Consider the following 21628-nt stretch of genomic DNA (forward strand, 5'->3'; position numbering starts at 1 on the left):
GACAACTTCATATTCATCAACATATTAATGTGTTTATAACTAATTTTCAATGCTTAGTTTACATAATCACTAGAGTATCATTCTAAGTCCTTAAACCCCTAGCGTTGGACGGGCATTTCTTAACTAAAAATAAAAGCCAGTGGGTATGTTGACTTACATAGACACACTCGTGCCATGTTGTTGTAAATGTTTGATGTTTGTGTTGATCTTACAAACAAAAAACAAGAGAAGTAAAACTACAATACAATCTGTACAGTTAGCACATATACTGCATTCTGTATGAATTCAAAGTGAGGTTTTAAGTATTCTATTTTGACCAATCTGTGGAAACCCATCCATAATGACACATGATCTCCGGAAGGATGGCCAACTATGCCAAGATCCTAGCAACATATTTTTGGGGAAGAAAAAGATTTATCTTAATCCACAACTTATATATCCACGTATTCCTTATTTGGCACTTTGCATTAGGGTTACTATTGATTTGATCTGTAGTTGGTGATGTCCATGATCTTCTGGGTTGTTTTTTTTTAACTGAGCATGCATGTACATTTAAAAGCTGCTGTTCACCTTTGGACAACCTCTTGCCCCTCTTCCATATAGCCCAAAGTGTGTTCCTCCTCCAGGACACGCACTGACCTTGTGGATATCCAGAATGACCATCGGTGTCAGATGATCTACATCAAGGAATGCAGCAGAAATATGCGGATGGCACAGGACTGCGGGCTATCTATCACACTGACCTGTGCTTGTCCAACAGCAGGAAGTACAGTACTTCTGCTATATGAAACCCCTACCAAGTTTGAACAGTCTCCCATTCAGTAAGGGATAGATTCATCAAACCTTTTATAAAAGGGAAAAGTGGAGGTGTTGCCCACAGTAGCCAATGAGATTCTAGCTATCAATTTTTAGAATGTACTAGATAAATGATAACTATATCTGATTGGTTGCTATGGGTAACACCTCCACTTTTACTTTTCTGTAGGGATGATAAATCTACCAAGTCATTGTTAAGTATACACAGGGCTATCATATAACGCAAAGCTGAGTGTCCTGATGGGGATGGAATGGGGGTGGGGGGAATCCATTAAATGCCCAATGGAGGTGGATTTGTTTAGGTCAGACAAAAATTTGTCCAAAGTTGACAACCACTACTAACAATAGCGCTAAAAACCTGCTCACCTACTGCCAAACCCTTATCTACCAGAGGACAGTCTGCCAGACAATCCCAACAGTAAACTGGAAGGACATGTCAAATGATCTAGTTCAGTACCGGGTATAGAAGCAATCATCCGGTGGTCCTATCTATATCCTTGATCACCTCTCATGCCCTTCTAATTTACAATAGGAAGTTCATATTATACAATGTGTTCCATGTGATCAAACAAGAAAGCCAAAGCATCATACAAAAGACAGAATGTAGAGATGTGTGGAGGTGTTAAATCAGCAAGATGGGAGCAATAAAGAGCCAAGCAGATCAGGAGAAGAGTTGGAGTATGATTTTATTAACAGTGCTTAAAAAGACAGGTCGAGGAAAGAATAAAAACATTGGGGGTTCCGTGAATGTGCGTGTTCTATTTTATCTATATAAACACCTTTGCATTAACTTCTAAACTCTTTGTTACCGAGGGCCCGCCCTGTGCGTCACAAGGAGGCCCGTCTGGAAACATCAGGTTGAAATAGTACAGAGAGAATGACATACAATAGTCACAGAAAACACTGAAAAGTTGATCAGGCAAAAATAAAACGCAGCGGAGGTGTAAGCGAGGCATAAAGGGTATAATATGCATTAGCCTATATACAGAAAGAAGGGTTTATTTTCGTTGTGCAGTTATTTAAAGTCCTCATGCGCAGTTAAACCCCTGGTATTTGGGGCCGTGTCTCAGGACAGGGTACAACTGATCGCTCATCTTTTATCTACAGAACTCCGATTTACACACAGGAAATGTACACGTTGCAGGGCTCTCCCTAATTGGTGCACAAGAGGTTCAAAAACACATGGCAAAATCTGAATCGGTCACTTTAAGTGATCCGAACCAGATGGCCAGGTATAGGACATTACGCGTCACAGAAACCAGTGTGCGCGCGTCCGTCTAAGTCATGCAACAGCAAGGTGCTACACCTCACTCACGCTCAGGTAACAGTGGTCTTACTAGCAGGTCACACTCATTTGCGTCGTTAACAGAATATAGCTTTGGCCATCACAGTCCATAAAATAGCTTTACAAGAGGCTGTAATTCATTGCCTTAATAAGACGACTTTTACAAAAATTAAAAACGTCATATCTTAATTTGGTAGAAATTAAATAAAAATTAATCTCAGGAAACATTGAACTTAAAGCAGTCAAAATACACACACACGTTATCAAAAGGCTGTACAAAACAATGCGCTTTCTGTTGTGGTCCAAGAAGAACGGGGATTCCCCCCATTCAAACAAATACTTGTCAATGGTCAGTAGTTTTCTAAAGTTTGCTTTGTAACCCTTTTTAATAAATGACAGTATATGTTATATCTCACACCAATTAATGATTTATATTATTGTATTGGATATCCAAACATGGCTGAACTTAACTGAAGCATCTGAGTATACGACTATACCACGTAAAATTAAACACGGGAGCTCTTTCCATGTACTGTCTGCAAAGACAAAGATAAACCAATGTATATGAAAGGGTTACATATATTATCTATCTATATCTAGAAACATCCCTCTCAGGAGTTAATATAAAATGCTATAATAGTGTGATAATTAATAGAATAGAAATGTGGTTCATTACTAAAGTGCTTTTAAATAAAAGTGACTTCCCCTAATTAGATATGCCAGATGCTTTCAGGTATTTGAGGAAACAGCAGTAGGTAATCTTTTATTTTTTTACGGAGAGAAATACGATTCTCCAAATCAGTCGTTTTTTGGAACTAATTAATTTATCGAAAAAAATTGTATTTCCTGAAAATGTAAAATTCTTGAGAAAATTCCTAGTTAAGCAATTATAAGTAGGTAATTTTAAAGTGTATCCATTGCCTAGTCACAGTATAGTGGCCATCTTTTGTGGGCTGGACCAATAATCGCAGCCTTGTGACGTCATCATTTCCTAGTAAATTAATAGGCTGATTGATTGTTCCGTCCACAATATTTTAGCCTCCTCTGTGTGTAGCAATGTTCAAAGGGTGAGAACCAGAAGTAGTAATGTCTAAGCCTGCTAGGTACAAAACAGAAAGTGAGGTCTCGTGTTACTTTCTATTTCAACTACACACAATTACCAATTTCAATAACGAATTAATAAAAATGCTTACAGCCTTTACATACAATATATCTAGTTCACATTTAATTTATTGACACTATGAAGCTTATTTAATAACATGCATAGCACAAATTCATAACAACCAATCAGAAGTTTGCTTTCACTTGGGTTACTTGTACAAAGCCGACATCGGATTGGTTGCTATGGGTTCAGTGCATTAGACGTCACCAAAGTCTTTTCCATTGATTCTAATACAGAGCAGCTGCCTCGTACAATTCAGATACCGTTGGTGAGGTGTAGCAGAGTGGTCTAAGAGGATATGAATCTCCATTGGCAGTGGGTGGCATGATATCATCACAAGAAGCTACTAGAATGCTCAGGTACGGGGGTGGGCTATTTGCACCATGTTATTAAACATGCCTAGTATTTAAGAATACAAAATTCAATAAAAATGTAAAACAGAGGCCAGAAAAATTTACTAAGGAACATAACCACGCAATTGCCATAAACAATGATTTTCATAAGGAATTTTTCCAACAGGGGAGGTTGCATTTCTGGTATACAGTAAATAAAAGTCTTTAACGAAGGTTCTAAAAATCATCACCAAAACAAAAAAAAAACATTTCTTCCAAATGTAACATCAGCTCATATGACAGAAAGACACTGTAAGTAGTATAAATATGTACAAGTGATATAGAATATGGAACTTAGTACAGAATTCTGATGAGTTCCAACTGATTGCGGACTCAAAGTTTGATACAAAAAGGTTTTAAAAAGTCTTCAGCAGATTCACAACATCCAGCAGGAACTAAATAGTGTTTTCATAAAATAATATATGTATTTATCCTGCTAAAAAAAAAAAAAAGCAGCTCAAATCTCAGGCAGCAGTTCGTGACTTGATTTAAACCATGTCTCTTATGCGTATCATCAGAGGGAATTACACTGCTCTGGGTGGCCTATATCCCGTAATAAATTAAGTATCAAAATAAAAAAAATACCACCTTCACTGTTGTTTGGAAAATAGAAATAAAAATGAAAAGCAGTCCAAAACAAATTCACTTACAAAATTACATTTACACAAAACAAAACATATACATATATAGGTCATTTCCAATACAGGAAGGAGAAAAAGTGCACAAGTATATAGCATGTTTTTTTTTTTTTTTTTTTTTTTTTAAACTTTACATTAAATGTACAGTTTTTACCAGAAAATATTAACCCTTTCACCACAGACAGTGTAAAGGGCGACTTGTGTTATGGCAGGCTGCATCGATGGCTGAAGTTAGTTTGAAACCGAAGCATTCACTGCTTCTGAACAGTGGTAGTCACTTTTACGAACGTGTAAAGTCCGACACTACTTACCCCGGCAGGATGAAGCCGAACAGCTCATCGCTGAAAAGACTGACACCTTCAAACGTAGACTTTCCTCAATTTCGGCACCTGAAGAAGCCGGCAGCGGTTGATTTAAGAAGGCAACGCCTGTACAAGGTTCATTAGTAAACCATGTACCTTGTACAGGCGTTGCCTCCTTAAATTATTAACTGTAGAACTCGGATCACAGTCAGTCTCTTCAATGTGACGTCATCAACCGCTGCTGGCTTCTTAAGGTGCCGTAATTGAGGAAAGTCTACGTTTGAAGGTGTCAGTCTTTTCAGCGATGAGCTGTTCGGCTTCATCCTGCCGGGGTAAGTAGTCTCGGATTTTACACGTTCGTTATATAGTACTCAACCCCTTCTGAACTATCGCAAGGGTATTTAAAAGGGTAGACCTTCCGCAAGGATATTTAGTACAGGGTAGACCTACCGCAAGGCTATTTAGTGAAGGGTAGACCTACCACAAAGGGTATTCAGTACAGGGTAGACCTACCACAAAGGGTATTTAGTACAGGGTAGACCTACTGCAAGGAAATTTAGTACAGGGTAGACCTACCACAAGGGTATTAGTACAGGGTAGACCTACCGCAAGGGTATTTAGTACAGGGTAGACCTACCGCAAGGGTATTTAGTACAAGGTAGACCTACCTCAAGTGTATTTAGGAAAAGGTAGACCTACCGCAAGGGAATTTAGTACAGGGTAGACCTACCGCAAGGGAATTTAGTACAAGGTAGACCTACTGCAAGGGTATTTAGTACAGGGTAGACCTACCACAAGGGTATTAGTACAGGATAGACTGTAAACGCCTAGTAAGAAATCCTGAGGAGGATTAATGGCCATAAGTTTGGACCTCAATAACGTTAGCACCTTGTTTGTCTATATAGAGCGAGATCTGCTGGTTAGTACGAGAAGCCAGCGGCTTCTATCTGGCAGTGCTTTCTGGTGTTGCCAACTAGGCCAAGAAACGTCAAAATCCCCAAGTTCATTAAAAATGGATACAATTAATAAATCATCCATCCCCTTCTGACATAAACCATTAGCAACATTCCCTGTGGTAATTTTAATCTGGGCCTCCTTCTCTAAGCATGCTATAGGCCTTTGGAGGCTAATATAGATATGGCTGCCATTCCCACTTATGTCAATATTTGGTGATCGTATGATTAGAAATTTATTGCATGTTCTCTAGTGAGCAATAAAATTAGATTAGCAATAATTCTGGATGGATTTTTCTTACTGTGCTTCTGAGAGGGTGTTACTAAATGTCCATCAAACGAATAGACATTATACAAGGTTTTTTGGACCTAAGGTGCATATTATTTATCCAGGGCTTCCAAAATAAAAAACAAAAGAACCCCTTGAGAGATCATGTGACTAATAGAATGGTAGAGCGTAAGGGCTGAGTATAACCCCAGACCTTCCCAAATTCAGACAGGAGTGATGAATCGACATGCCGTGGAAAATATTATGCTGGCAATGTCAGCGGATGCAAATAAGTTCATTAAAGATAAGATCAGGTCTTGGTGAAGAAAAATACTCAGATATTTAACAGTCCTCTCTATGTCCCTGACGTCCTGATCTCTTCCTACAATGGAATTGCATAGTGCTAGAGGTGACACAGGGATGCACTTGGGAAGCCTACGTTGATCAATGCTCAACGTGAACCAAAGTAGTAGCCTCGGGCGGTCTCCCCATTCTACTACTGAAGTACTAAGCTGATCCAGTGTGAGGGCAGAGACCCCAATAGACTGTATATTAGGGCACAGAACACAACATAGGCCTTTACAAATTCATTTAGTGCACTTCATCCCATGTGGAGGGCAGACATGAAGGACACGGGACATTTAACCTCTTCACTGCTGGTTCGGGAATAATGTCTGCTTTACTTTTCAACGAGAGATAAATACAATGAGTAAGACAGACGCGCCTTGAGAGAGATAGGGAGTCACGCAGCCAGGGAGAGAAAGGGAGAGACACATCCAAACAAGTACAGAGAGAGGGCACGTAGATGGTGAGAAACAGGCGTAGAAAGAAATAGTGAAAGACACTGACATGGATTCTGAGAGACTGTCAGGTAGTCTTTTTGTTCAAGAGACTGCCAATTATACTGAGAGACACACATAAAGAGGTAAGCACCCATCAAGTAAAGGTAATGTGTGTGCTCTAAAAGATATGTGGGAAAATGTATCGGGCAACAGGAAAGTCCAACCTTGCCCTTACAGCAATGGTCAATAATTGTCTCTGATCTATAAATAAAATAGACTCGATGCTGATAAGTGACATCAGGATATCATATAGGTCTCGCTCATTCTCATCTGTCTTCTGGCAGTGAAGAGGTTAAGACAACGGCACAAGACACGTGGACAGGGATAGGGGAAGCTGAAGGATTGTGTGTATTTGTCACACTAAAAATAAGCACCAGGAAAATAGACCTCAAAATAGGAAAAGTGCTTCAAATGTGGGCACCTACGGATATCCCACGCAGCATTACAGCAATTGCTCAGAAACCCACCACTCCCTAAGTCTGACTGACACCCCCCCACCCCTCGGTCACTAAAACGGATGTAGCTACGACAAAACAGACCACCTTAATGCATCAAGACAAGAACCCTAAAATAAGCTAGGCAGCGGACACAAATAAGGTCCCTGAATGTATAAGTACCTTTCACTGGCTCAGCTGGGTCACTTCAACTTCACCCTAAATAAATATATATAGTCAGGCACTATAAGAGGTAGAAGAACCACAGGCTCCCCCACTGACTCAGTCTTCCCAGTGTCTGCTCTGATATTGATAAAGTAAAAGCCTAAAAGAATCACAGTTTGTAAAAGTGCTAAACAGTACATAAAATATTAATACATCTTTCCTTTTGCTCTTGGCAGTGTTGAGGACAAAAAAGAAAAATTAGGGGTATTGGTCCAGACCCTTCCAAAAACTTTTGGTTTAGTTGTGCCCCTGGTCATTCTTCCCTCCCCTGGTGCCAGAAGACAAACCCCATGCAGGTTTCCAAAAAGAAAAAAAAAAAAAAAAAAAAAAAAAGGATGCCAAGAGCAGCTAGTGGAAAAAGTTCAAAAAAGTAGGGATCAGCTGCGCCCCCTTGAGGGACTTAGTCTGACTAACACTCATCTATATTAAGGCAGATGAATTCCTGGATGCATTTCCTGTACTGCTGCTCTGTTGGACTGTTGCTGGGATATTGACCTGGTTGTCCGAAGGGCCCTTCTGCTTCTCTCATCTCTTCGTTCATCCGAGCCAGTCGTAACCTGCGGGAAAAGGAAAGACAGCTGAGTTTTTACTGGGCAAGGTGGAAACCATAAAACAAGCATTTGCAAAAGGTGAAGGGATTCAAGCAAAGGGCGGCCTCTTCTTTCTGCGTGACACTCACACACTTCAGGTGAGATTTATACAGCAGAAGCTGGAAGGGCTGAGGGGATCAGGTCCTACCCACACTCTACCATACCTTATAGAGCACTTAGGCTGTCAAAGGCAATGACCCTTAAGCTGCCAAAATTTAAAACAGGTTATATAAAAGGTATAAAACATCAAGGGGACACTTGGTAACTTTCGGCCAGGTATTAGGCAGAACTAAGTGTCCAATGGTACCACAAAACCACTTACATGTTCACAATGATAGGCTACAGTGAAAGAGAAAGCCCAAGTGGCTAGACATTAGGAATCCACATTTGTTCTGCAAGATATGAACACTATATGGGGCAATTAAACTTTCGGCAATGTGCTGCGGAATGCGTCGGGTACTGTCACATGGGCACTCCGTGGATATGCAACATCGCAGACCCCATAGAGGTGCACAGGAAGTGTGGGATGATGGGGTATCGTAGTAGCATCACGGTGATACTCAGCGGCACATGGAATTGAACTGAATTCCCCCTATTAGTTTTCATATGGGTCACAGACATCTAGGGCCTGAGTCATTAAGGAGAGCAAAGCATAAAAAGTAGTAACTTTGCACCTGGACAAAACCATGTTGTATTAGAGGGGGAGGTAAATTTAAAATGTGGGCACAGATTGATAGTTGGTGTAGGGCATGTTCTAGATCAACTTGAAATTCCAGTGTAAAAATAAAATGATCAAGTTTCTGTGTGCAACATGAATAAGCAGCCAGTATTTATCTTATGTGCAAAATAATAAACTACTTTGCACCCCTTTCACTGTAACATGGTTTGTCCCGGAGAACATTTACTCATTTTTTTGCCTAACTTTACTTAATGACTCAGGCCCCTAGTGCTGAAGGAACATTAATTGTCTGCACCCCTTCCACGTGTACAATCTTCCACGTGTCCAATCTGCGCTAGTTATTGTTTGTTTCACCTGTTCATTCCCCTGACTGCTCTCAGAGCATACAATGTGCTATAATGACCTTTTACTTTTACAACAAGTAAAGACTGAAAGAACACAGCAAATGTCATATGACTAAAGACTGCACATGAAGTTACTCTTCCGATACATGAAATACAAACTTATGTCATACAACAATACACTGTGTTAGAACAGGAGAGTGATGCACTCTCTTACATATGTATGATGTACACCTTGGGCAAGATTTACTAAGCTGCGGGTTTGAAAAAGTGGGGATGTTGCCTATAGCAACCAATCAGATTCTAGCTATCATTTTGTAGAAGGTACTAAATAAATGAAAGCTAGAATCTGATTGGTTGCTATAGGCAACATCCCCACTTTTTCAAATCCGCAGCTTAGTAAATCTAGCCCATAGTGTCAAACTACCGGCAATCTACAAATAGCAAATGCGGTTTGTAAATAATGTTGTGAATGTCTACAATGTAAACTATAAAAGACAAAGACAAAAACTGAGGAGAACTCACAAAGTGACAATATCAGCATTGGCTGCCTGCACAGAAATACTGAGGGGATCTTGTCCGTCTTCATCCACTGCATGTTGGTTAGCCCCTCGTTTTAAGAATAAGCAGACCTGACTGAATGGAGAGAGAGAAAGTCATTAGGTCCAAGCAGACACCTAGATCTAACATACCAGTTATACCTCTAGAATTACTGCAATACTCGTGATGTGGTGTAATGATGTTATGTCAGAATAACGTTTTTCCGACTATCTAAAGTGCACAATATAATACTGATTAGTGTACTCTAATATAAGGAAATAATTGTCACTGTTGGTTATAATAAAATAAATGTTTGTTTTTAAGGTGTGTTGGAGTGGGGTTTAAGCATTTTATATCAGTTTTCCTCTCCTGTCTGACCATGTGTACCCTTTTTGGAGATAGAACAACCTGCAGCCAATCAAATCATCGGAATGAACACAGCAGCACAAAGTATTTCATGCGACGAGTGTTCTGATCATTTTCTGAAGCTGACTATTGTCATCACGTATCTTCCGTGTACCTCTCCTTGGTCGCATGATCCATACTTACCCGGTGTGTCCCAGATATGTTGCGTGATGTATAGGCGCCCGCCCTCTCATGTCAGTCTGGTTCACATCTGCCCCATTCTGCAGCAAGAACTCGCAGGCTATCAATGAGCCCTAAGATTAAAGTAATGATACCATCAACACCATGGTATAAAGGGCTATTCTATATACAGTACAGTATGTATATGCAGCTTGTAAAATTTACAAATGTTTATGTAAAAGTATGGAGAACTTGACAGATCACTTGCAACCCGACAGAACACTTGTTTTGTGTCCTTTGCCATTTTTCAGTGGCTCCATCTAGTGTTGTTTCTTATATAAACAAAAGATCCATTCATTGTTCAACCCTGAATATATTCATTTGCTAATGTTACAAATAGATTTATTACACAAGGAAGCTGACATGTTTGGCTAAGAGGTCTTTAAGTTCACAAACCTTTGAAAATCCTGCTTTTAAAGAATGCATCGTCCATGATGTTCAATAAGAGTCATTGAGAATACTGAGGGTAGCCAGACAGATAGTTAACCCTTCCCAATTTATATTTGTGGAGTAAGTATGTCCAATGTTGTTCCCCTATGGCCACTACGACTCATATCCCTTACAAAATGAAATGACAGCGCATAAAATGTACTAAGAAGGGAGCACTAGTTTGTATACTTTGTTTGTGCTGCTCATAGTGGGCCTGATGCATTAAGGAAAGTTAAGCAAGAAATTGAGCAAGTTTTCTTACCTAAGTTTTCTCCTGGACAAAACCATTTTGCACTCCAAGGGGTGCAAATTAGTTTATTATTTTGCACATGAGGATAATACTGTCTGTTTTTTCATGTAGCACACAAATACTTGATAGCTTATTTGTACACTGACATTTAAAGTTGATATTTGTGTGCTACTTGAAAAAGCAGCCAGTATTTAACTTATGTGCAAAATAATAAACTAATATGCACCCCTTGCATTGTAACATGGTTTTGTCCAGGAGAAAACTTGAGTAAAAAAATGAGTGTTATGTAAACAATGCATGTAATGTACCTGCCTCCTAAGGAGACTCAAGCTCTCTAAAGTATATCCCAAGTTCAATTGTATTATCCAATATATTAAGGATTTTGTAGGCAATATATTATTGTTTTCTGCATAGTACATTAATAGTACATTCTAATTTAATATTATGTGAAACTTAAATTAAAACTCATATTAAATGGGTATTTTCTATTTTTGCCATCCATAACCTCTCCTGCCCCAAGCAGGTAGGAGTGGGGGGACCCTCTCTTGTCTTCCCTTCAAACGAGAGCCTGAACTTAACCAGAAACTCTATGGGCCTGATTCAGTAAGGAAAGAAAAGCAAAAAAATGAGTAGGTTTGTACCTTGGGAAAACCATGTTGCAATGCGAGGGGTGCAAATTAGTTTAATATTTATCACATAAGGAAAATACTGGCTGTTTTTTCATGTAGCACACAAATACTTGATAGCTTTATTTTTACACTTACATTAAAAGTTGATCTAGGACATTCCCTACCTAATGCAACATGGTTTTGCCAAGGTTCAAAGTTACTAATTTTTCTGGCTTTACTTTCCTCAATGAATCAAACCCTAAGTTATTACATTTTGGGGTAGATTTATCAAACCTATAAAAGAAAAGTTGAGGTGTTGTCCGTAGCAACCAATCAGATTCTGGCTATCAACTAGTAGATAAATCTTCCACCTAAAAATTATTGTGTTTCGGGGTAACGTGCCTAAGCTACTTTTAAGGCAAAAATTATGAACATTTGTAATTATTGCAGTCCCAGAATAAAAAGCACACTGCTGATTCTCACCCCTATCACAGCCTGAATCAACGGGGTCTTGCTCTCATCCTCATCGTTCACCCAGTTGACGTTAGCCCCGTTGGCGAGGGCTTCAGCCATGATCGGCAAGTTCCTGGCACGAGACGCCTTGTACATCAGCAATCCAGGATGAAGCTCCCGCAGATCCTCTGGGTCTGAAGGCTCCTGTTCTGTCTCCACTTCACCACTCGACTCCTCTGAGACTTCACACTCTGTATCCAACACAGGACAGAAAGAGGAACATTGATTTGCAAATAACACATTACTAATGGTTTAATCTAACAATACAGATATGCCTGGTTTTTGAGAAGAATCTACTGAGCACGAGTCAGAAAGTATGATAGACCTACTGAACAATTAGACCGATACATGTACCCACCTTCCTCTGTGACACTGTCCACCACAGAGCCAAACACTAAGACGTCATTGCTTCCGTCCGTGCTGCCTCCGAGACCACTGTCACTGCTCAGACCTGCCGGGCCAACAAGAAAAAATACCAAAGCCTTGTTAAAATAAAGCAAGATGCAGAACATGGAGATTAAGACCAACTCTTCCTTAAATGTATTACATGCTTATGCCAAATTATAATTATAGGTCAAGATAACTATTCATCTCTACATCAATTAGTTTAGGAGCTACACACAACAAACACAACAAGGCTAGAATCATGGTTAGTTCACAGCGGGCAAGAGGGGTAAGGATAGAGAGAGAGAGACACACACACACAGCTTGGGGGAGAGACAGAGAGGGAGCGAGGGGGAGGCACAGTGAGGGAGCGAGGGGGAGGCACAGAGAGGGGGCGAGGGGGAGGCACAGTGAGGGGGAGGCACAGAGAGGGGGAGGCACAGAGAGGGGGCGAGGGGGAGGCACAGAGAGGGGGCGAGGGGGAGGCACAGAGAGGGGGCGAGGGGGAGGCACAGAGAGGGGGCGAGGGGGAGGCACAGAGAGGGGGCGAGGGGGAGGCACAGAGAGGGGGCAAGGGGGAGGCACAGAGAGGGGGCGAGGGGGAGGCACAGAGAGGGGGCGAGGGGGAGGCACAGAGAGGGAGCGAGGGGGAGGCACAGAGAGGGAGCGAGGGGGAGGCACAGAGAGGGAGCGAGGGGGAGGCACAGAGAGGGAGCGAGGGGGAGGCACAGAGAGGGAGCGAGGGGGAGGCACAGAGAGGGAGCGAGGGGGAGAGACAGACAAACAAAGAAAAAAAAAAAGAGAGAGACAAAGAAAGAGAAAAGGAAAGAGGGAGAGAACAAAATAAAGAGGGAAAGAAAAGAGAGAGGAAGAGAGGGAAAAAGCAAGACAAGAAAGAAATGATAGAGTAAGTAATTGGTTAGTCCTCTAATTTCATCTCAGCATGGCCTCTCCCATAAACATTAATTAGGCATATAAGGCACTTCCCCCTACAACAGACCATCTACACAAATTAAACCCATTTAGAAAGTGAGAATGTAACCATTACTGTACAATATAAGGATATTACAATTTCTAGAAGAGATCTGTGACCATTTGAATAATAAAAGTGTTTTGCACAGAAGTCACATGATTGCTTTACATAAGCCATTCAATTGCTATAGGTACAATGTAAACATTGCTCCAGGTCCATGTTACAATGTGACATACATTTCTGTATTTAGTGACTTGGCTTGAAGGATGTTGATATCATATGAGAATAAAGTAATAAGCTGTAACAGTTGACAAGCCGTACGTTTATCAGATAGGCAAGAAGTGTGGTGTGTGTGATGTTCTAGACAACTTACACCTCACTCCTTCAATAAGGTGCAAAATGGTCGACCATATTGCATTCGGCCATATTGGACCCCCTTGGATTCCGACTGCGAGCCCCTCATACTATTCCTTCTCTAGTGTATGTGAATGTATGACTTTCTCTTGCCGCCGACCTTACCTCCGTCCGGGAGGAACGGCATAGCGCTCCCACCGGGCTCAGCGCCACTGCCAGTCCACGGTGCAGCTGGCAGGGGGTGCTGCGCAGGAAGCTGGTTGGCACCTAAGAGGAAGGTGAGGGCATAATCAATTAAATAATACAATCTTGTGTCTTTTAATAACTGTATAGTATGAGGATGGGACTACTCATGCAATTACTAATGAGGTGAAATATTTGGATTTGGAACACACAAACAAAAAAAGATTATAGGTATATTATGTTACACATAATGCTTAGATCGGCTAACTAAGCCAAAAAAAAGACAATTATATTACTTGTAATAGTGCTTTTAAGGTAAGTTCACTGCAGAGGGCCACAGACATTTGATCCTATGGTAATTGCCTAATGAATACAGAAGGAAAAACAACAATATTTGTTGTTTTTATTCAGGGTGTTACCTATCAATTCCCCAAGATAGTTTAATAAGGCAGTAACATGCTCAACTCCATTGTCTTACTATTATGTGGCTAAACTTGTTCCACCACCTGATCAGACTTCCACCACCACTTTCATTGGTTGCTTTCTGCACCATCAAGATGCATTTATTAGCAGATGCCAATTAATATGCACACATAAAACAATGTACTTAAAAAAGGTAAAGGAAGCCCCACACAGGGGCTGGCTCGGCTGGGGGGCATCTTCCCCCTGGGCCAGTCCATGTTGGGCTGCCTTGGGCCAGGACAGTGGGTCACCTACATTTTTTTCCTCTTTAAAATGTTCCCAATAGGCTGCTGTCTAGTTCCCCCAGCTTAACATTTGCCAGCCCTCCCCTGGTCCCACAGAACAATATTACAGGCAAAAACAGTTATTAAACGTTCCATTAATTAAGGGGGGAGGGTCCAGAATGTTTTTATGAGACACTGGCGCTCAAAAATTGCAAAGCACAGTCAAGATGGAGGTCTTCTGGCACTCAGCAAAGGAAGCAACACTGCCAAGTAAGCATAATGGCAAAATAGTCTAAAGCCTTTAATTCCACAATATAAAAATATTTTAGAGTAATAAAATTCAATGGGAAAACACAGTGGTTGTCTCTAGTCCAGCGATGGGCAACAGATGGCCCGCCGAGCCTTTGCCTATGGCCCCCCCAGCCGGCTGCTCCCGATCTTATCAGAACGGAGGCAGCGGACATGCGCGGAGGTCACCTGACCTCCTCTGAACGATGCGGGAGGTCACACGGCATACCTGAAGGAGGAGAGAGTGCACTGTGGTCTCTCTACTTACTCTGGCCCCCTTGATGGCTGGAGTGCAGCCCTCCACCTCTTTCACTGCTGCCGATCTTATTAGAACGGAGGCAGCGGACATGCGCGGAGGTCACCTGACCTCCTCTGAACGATGCGGGAGGTCACACGGCATACCTGAAGGAGGAGAGAGTGCACTGTGGTCTCTCTACTTACTCTGGCCCCCTTGATGGCTGGAGTGCAGCCCTCCACCTCTTCACTGCTGTAGATCTTACAACCAACATTCTCTGCCAGCTGCTGGCATTGCAGCCTAGAGTACTGGGGACTAGAGATTGACAACAATGGAAGAGCAAGAGGTTGCAGGGTAGTGTGCATCATACAGTATAGCTAATACATTGAGACAAACCCCATGCTATAGTCTCAGATATATAAACATGTTTGATAGTGATGGAGCAATGCTCGGAAAGCAGCTATAGCAATTGCTGAGCTAGTTTCTTTACGAAATATATATAATTTTATTATATAAATTATTTTACGATAAGACGATATGTGTGGTATAAAAAAATCTCTCCCTTAGCAGAGAATGGAAGTTAGAGAGATTAAAATAAAATGTTATACTTTTATTATTTGCTGTTATCCCATACCCCACTATGACGAGGCAGAAGATGACTTTATTGACATTTAGGAGAGATTTTCTCGCTACACATATTCTTGTGGGCTGTTGTATGGAGATGAAAATAGCGGGTGGTGAAGAACAATGGAAGATACTTACTGCGTGGCCCAGCACCCGTGTCAAAGTAGGAGAAGAGGGAGTCCAACTCGTCCGGGCAAAACAGGGAATCTCGACGGAACTTTCGCTCAAGTTTAGCAGCTGGGAAGAGATGGCCACACGGATAATTGTAAGCAATGAGCACACGATATCAATGCCTTATACAGTATAGTCATATGACAAAGGAAACTATAAACAATTTAACAGAACTCTTTCAAATAATATGTATGTCTTGTTTGTCCGACTCGACTGCACACCTAAGCACTTTTTTTAATAACTTATTCAGATAACTTTTAGGGGTCATTTAAATTTAAGAGTAATTTACACTCATTTTTGAAAACATCAGCCAGAGTAAAGAAAAAAATTTCAAGGGCTGTAATAATAAAAATAATAATGCAGCCCATCAGTTTACTTGGCAATATCTGCTTCTCCTACAGCCTAATGCACATATCCCTTAAACTTATAAGGCCTGATTCATTAAGGAAAGTAAAGCAAGACAAATGAGTAACTTTGCACCTTGGCAAAACCATGTTGCATTGGAGAGGGAGCTATATTTACAATGTGATTAGAGATTTATAGTTGGGGTAGGGCATGTCCTAGATCAACTTTACATTTCACTATACAAATAAAGCTATTTTTCATGCAGCACACAAATAAGCAGCCATTATTTTCCTTATGTGCAAAATAATAAACTAATTTGCATCCATTGCACTATAACATGGTTTTATCCAGGAGAAAAGTTACTCCTATTTTTGCCTTACTTTCCTTAATGACTCAGGCCCATAGAACATAAAGTCTACTGGCAGCTCACCCCAGGACACTGCTCTTTATTCCTTTATGTTTGCTTTGAATTGACACTAAATATTTGTGTTCTCTTAGCGATGGATAAGTGAGGGCTTAGGGTAGACTGGTGATATTTGCTGCAAGAAGGCTAGAAGAGAGATCTGCCCCTTGTTCTGAGCGGTGGCAGTCACTAACGCGACTATCACTACACCGACAAAGGACTTACCAGACGTTAGAAGAAGGCAATGACGAAAAGAAGTTAACAGCGAAGCTTTGAAATCACTACTTGACAGAATCGTGATGAAAACACAGGCGGCACATAGAAAGTCATGTGACTTTCTGGGACTATACTGTTATTAGTGGTGTTAAATGAGTAATGCAGGGAGCCTACAAATATACATAGTAGAGGGGTTGCTGGAAAATATTTTACATTCCGCGGCTCCCTGCTCACGACTCGTAGTCGAGGACACGTACCCAACCCGTTCTGAGGAGTGTTAAAGAAGTGCTGGTGGGTATGACTAGCTGGTCATACCTGAGGAGAGCATGGCTGGAGACGTGTTTCCACCTTCATGACGGTACTTCCTCCGCGCGGAAGGTGCTCTGATGGAGCTGTTATTCCGCTGACATTTCTTCATGCTCCACCTCTGAGATTTCCTCTCATTTTCTACCTCGACGCTCCCCAACCGCTTCAAGAACTTCTTCTCCACATACTTCGCTTTTATCCAGACCTCCTTGTTCTGTCTGCATAAACACTTGGATTTAGTCAATTATAAGCAGGCATTAATTCATAGAAAGTATCTTAAAAATATCTTAGAAATAAGGTCAAACGTAGAAACTTTAACAAAGCATTAGCGCCTATACTTCATACCTCCCAATGGTGAATATTTAAAGTACCCCCGTGTCACCTAGACTCACTGGAGGCAGCCATTTTACTGGCTGTAAAAATAATAATAAGAATGTAGCGTATGACCTTCCTTCCTGCAAATGCTAAGTATGGGAGAAACAGCAAGGGGAGAGTAAGGCGGCCATTTTAGGCGCACAGGAGGAGAGCAGAGTCAGAGAGCAGAGATGAATAGTGTTGTATTTGTTGGCAATGAAGTTCATCTCCCTGAGTTGTTGCTGGAAACTGGAGCTGAGATTGTAAGACTGTGTTCACCCCAAGAAAGCAAGGTGGGAGTTAGAAGAAAGACTCTGAAGTGAAAGAATTGTATGCTGGGCAGTAACCATGTTGTTTTTACTCCATTTTACCTCATAAAAAGAGCATTGTAAGGTAAAATGGAGCTAAAACAATATTTGTTGCAGGATGAGCTACGGACACAATGGATTAAGGTTCTCCTTTTTAGGGATTTTTGTACATAAATAGAAAATGGAGTATTATGACAGTGACACTGAGAATTGAGTAAAAAGAATACTGTAGCACAGAAATGGAGAATAAAGAGACTACTGCATCATAGGGAGTCGCTCTTGGCCGGCTGACAACAGTTAGCGAATAAAGCTCCACGACACTGCACCACGTGATCTACAGGTCCACATAACATTATTGAACACCTCAGGTTTACCTGAGCCGATGGGAGGGCGCCAACTAGAGGACAAGCCTGGAAGTTTCTTCAGGCCTCCTGAGACTTATGGAGCACACAGCTATATGATATAGGTTATAGGAGTTAGCCTGTAGTACTTACCGAGCACATCCTGCTGTTGGTTTTTTCAGGCCTAGCTGTTCACACTTTGCTTCGTAGATCTGGTTTATTGTACTGTTTCCCAGCTCACACATCAGCTAGTGAGGGATCAGAGAGAAACACGTAATATGTTCAGACTTCTGGATCAATAAATCAACTGACTATCTGGACTGCATGAGGCTCACTCACCTTAAGTAACTCTGGCTCCCAGGAATCTAGTGTGAGGGAACGTACTTTAGAACAGTGCACACCGAGACTCCTAAAAAAGATAAGGAGACATATATCACATTTATGTCCTATCTATAGGTATGGTTTATTTATTTATTTTTCTAGAAATGATAAGCAAAACATGACCGTAGAGTGCATATGTGGCCTTAAAAACAGCACATTGTGGAGGCCATTTTGACCACGTATCATGACAAGGAAGCCTATCAATTCACTAGGAACTAGAGCACTGTTGGCTAACCTGTGACACTCCAGGTGTTGTGAAACTACAAGTCCCAGCATACCCTTTCAGCAATAAGCTGCTATAGATTGGCAAAGCATGCTGGGACTTGTAGTTTCACAAACACCTGGAGTGTCACAGGTTAGCCAACACCGAATTAGAGAGATTGCTGATGCACTTTAGGTAGCACACGGTGGAGGAAGCCATTTTGTGGTCTGAACCAATATTCCAAAGCTGACTAGTAACCAGTGATATCATTGAGCCACGAATATTAATTCAGCTCACAAAATGGCTGCCTCCACTGCGTGAACACAAGCAATGCACTCTAAAGAGCGATTGGGTAGCAACAAAATTCCTACCTCTGCTTTACTTCTCTTTATTGCTCACTTGCAGAGTGTACATCACCTTTTTATGAAAGGTTGAACTTGATGGGCCCGGTTCTTTTTCAACCTTATGGACAATGTAACCAAGTATTGTACAACCCCATCTGTAGGGGGCATGGACAACCCCATACAGGGTACGACTCAAACACAGGCCTGGAAGATTGTTATCCTGTCCGGGCTAGATATAATCTTTCAGCTATACAGTCAGACAGCAATGGAGCACCTGTGTATTCCTGAACACTCGATGCAAAGTGTGATGCCCAAGTTGATGCTGGCCCATCGAGGGTCCGTCTGCCCACAATCACAGCACTGGTCATTCCCAGCGATGCTCTGCACCCGCTGCAAGATGCTTTCTCCCTTGACGCTACGTTCCCGCGAGTCGCTGGCAGAGTCGATGCTGCTGGTGGAGGGGGACGCCGTCCTGTCCAGCCTCTGGCCACAAAAAAATACAAGATTAGTCCTATTAATAATTGGTGGTCCTGCAGAAGGTTAATTCTGAAACAGACTGTATCTAGTGTTAGACGTTGTGATGCATTAACGATGCAGTCACACTAATAAACGGACAGAAATGAGTAGATCAATGTCAGAAAAACACCCTTCAGATCTTACCAGGGTCATTTATCAACTATAAAACTGCAGAGGAGCAACACAGCAGCCATTTTTTCTTGTGATGTTACGTCTTATTGACGCTCCTACAGTGGGGTACACAAGTGTGGCAGGGGGCTTCTATTGAGAGGGGAGCACAATTTTGCAGCTACTGGTGAGAGAATCTGGCTGGACATGTGTGGAATAGGGTGTATGTGAACCGGTGGCGGTAATGCACAAAACGGACAGATATTTCAACAACGTGGAGACTCTGGTAATCACACCTTAATGCAGCCAGTGGAATGGAAGCATCCCCACCCACCTCTATGTAGTAGTTATCTGGGGTTTCCCGGTAGGCTGAGGCGATACTGGCTTGTACAGCTTGGATCCAAGCTTGTCGGAGTTTCTCAGAGTCCGCTTGAAGTATGCAGCTCCTGGGGAACACGCAGGAATATTAAAGGGACATTTATACCAATTAATAACACAAATGTCCTTAGTATCTAAAAGGTACATTTAGACACACACACACACACACACACACACACACACACATACATACATACATACATACATATATATATATATATACACATACTATATACACACATCTACTTTTTTCTCATTCTTCTCTAATTCACAGTACGGAATTATGAAAGGTAGTGGGGCTGGACACAGGGTGCTAGGACAACGCTGATTGGACAAGTTGAGGTAAGAAGAGGCCTATCCAGTCACTGACTGCCCAACATCCCAACTTAGGTCTGCTCACTTTACAAACTGGATTACACGAGTGGGGGCTGTTATTGGTAGATAGTTTTCGAAAGGCAGGGTACAGTTGCTCTATTAGTTACAGATGGAGGGATCTTGGGTAAGTTAATAGAGACTGTAGGCCCCCCCTCCGCCCCAGCTGTACAATGGGCTGCTGGTGTCCACCAATTCCTAGTTAATAAAAACGTCATGCTACCACTACAGGAGCAGGTATGGTTGTCTGGTCCTATTACCAACCAGACTGTCCTGTGAGTGGGCAGCGAATACTCATGTGATGCTGGTATTCATCTGCACTCCGGTGACCCCTCACTGTGTTTGATTTACACATCTATACAAAAGACATCATCAAATGAGACTAATCTGGAAATGTTGCATAATAATAAAACAATACTTTAATTGTTGTTATAATTATTTGTAACTAATTATTATTATTCCTTCATAATTATATAAGGGAGATACTGTGCTTTTATCCAAAAATATCATGCATTTTTCCTGGGACTTGTGGTTCCACTACAGCAAGAGATGTACAGGATCGCTAAACCAGGTGCATACAAAGCTGTGCACTTTATGCATGTACCCTTCAAGTTGTCTCCATGTAAAACAGAGCAAGGCCTTAAAGGATGGGTTGATTGGATTATTTATATTTTTCAAGACATTGACGTATAACTCCATCATTACAATCGATCATCCCAACGTAACGTAACGCAACACTGGGTGGTGCTAGAGATTTTCTACTGTTGTGTTAAACAAATACAGCAATAAACACCAAGCGCAGTTAAAGGGGGTTTAATGCAATCAGGTCTTAGGGCTGCTCCCTCCAGATGGCTGCAATGCATTTCTGAAAGGCCAAATGGTAATTAAGCTGTACGTCTGAGAATGTGAGGCAGATGGATCCAGACAGATTCCTTATTGATGTTTTAATGCACTCAGAAACCAGCAGGATCCTAAAATAACATGTGTGAGCAGAGGCCTGGACAAGGGATGCACAGGGTGAATCATCGCTCAACCAGGGGGTTCACGACCTAGTTTAAAGCACCTATTCCTTTACTTCTGTGAATGCCGGCAGTGATCTAACAGTGCTCTGTGCATCCACCACTGATGATCAGCGTCAATGGGCACAGAACACATCAATTTATATATATGGGCAGCATGGGGGCTCAGTGGTTAGCACTTCTGCCTCACAGCACTGGGGTCATGAGTTCAATTCCTGACCATGGCCTATCTGTGTGGAGTTTGTATGTTCTCCCCGCGTTTGCGCTGGGTTCCTCCAGGCGCCG

The 21628-nt window shown here is 41.7% G+C and overlaps 1 protein-coding gene and 1 long non-coding RNA gene across 6 annotated transcripts in view; both read right to left on the bottom strand.

The window, feature by feature from the left end:
• Positions 1-21628, bottom strand: part of ACAP3 (ArfGAP with coiled-coil, ankyrin repeat and PH domains 3) — a 135041-nt gene that overhangs the window by 4444 nt on the left and 108969 nt on the right. For 2 of the 5 annotated variants that reach the window (XM_075189741.1, XM_075189739.1), the window contains 12 exons: positions 19909-20020; positions 19225-19433; positions 18363-18432; positions 18177-18271; positions 17030-17238; positions 15718-15816; positions 13729-13830; positions 12211-12303; positions 11823-12043; positions 10017-10126; positions 9453-9563; positions 7813-7874 (listed from right to left, as the gene is read on the bottom strand). In XM_075189741.1, coding sequence (XP_075045842.1) covers positions 7813-7874; positions 9453-9563; positions 10017-10126; positions 11823-12043; positions 12211-12303; positions 13729-13830; positions 15718-15816; positions 17030-17238; positions 18177-18271; positions 18363-18432; positions 19225-19433; positions 19909-20020 — 1493 coding nt within the window. Of the gene's footprint in view, positions 1-7731; positions 7875-9452; positions 9564-10016; positions 10127-11822; positions 12044-12210; positions 12304-13728; positions 13831-15717; positions 15817-17029; positions 17239-18176; positions 18272-18362; positions 18433-19224; positions 19434-19908; positions 20021-21628 lie in introns of all 5 variants that reach the window. The other 3 variants (XM_075189738.1, XM_075189737.1, XM_075189740.1) reach the window with 2 other exon arrangements.
• Positions 4900-7725, bottom strand: LOC142106747 (uncharacterized). The gene is made up of 3 exons (XR_012679775.1): positions 5229-7725; positions 5042-5072; positions 4900-4981 (listed from the first exon to the last, which is right to left on the bottom strand). It is a non-coding gene; the product is annotated as an uncharacterized LOC142106747 (long non-coding RNA).

Source organism: Mixophyes fleayi, chromosome 11 (genome assembly GCF_038048845.1).
Source record: "Mixophyes fleayi isolate aMixFle1 chromosome 11, aMixFle1.hap1, whole genome shotgun sequence".
NCBI lineage: Eukaryota > Metazoa > Chordata > Amphibia > Anura > Limnodynastidae > Mixophyes > Mixophyes fleayi.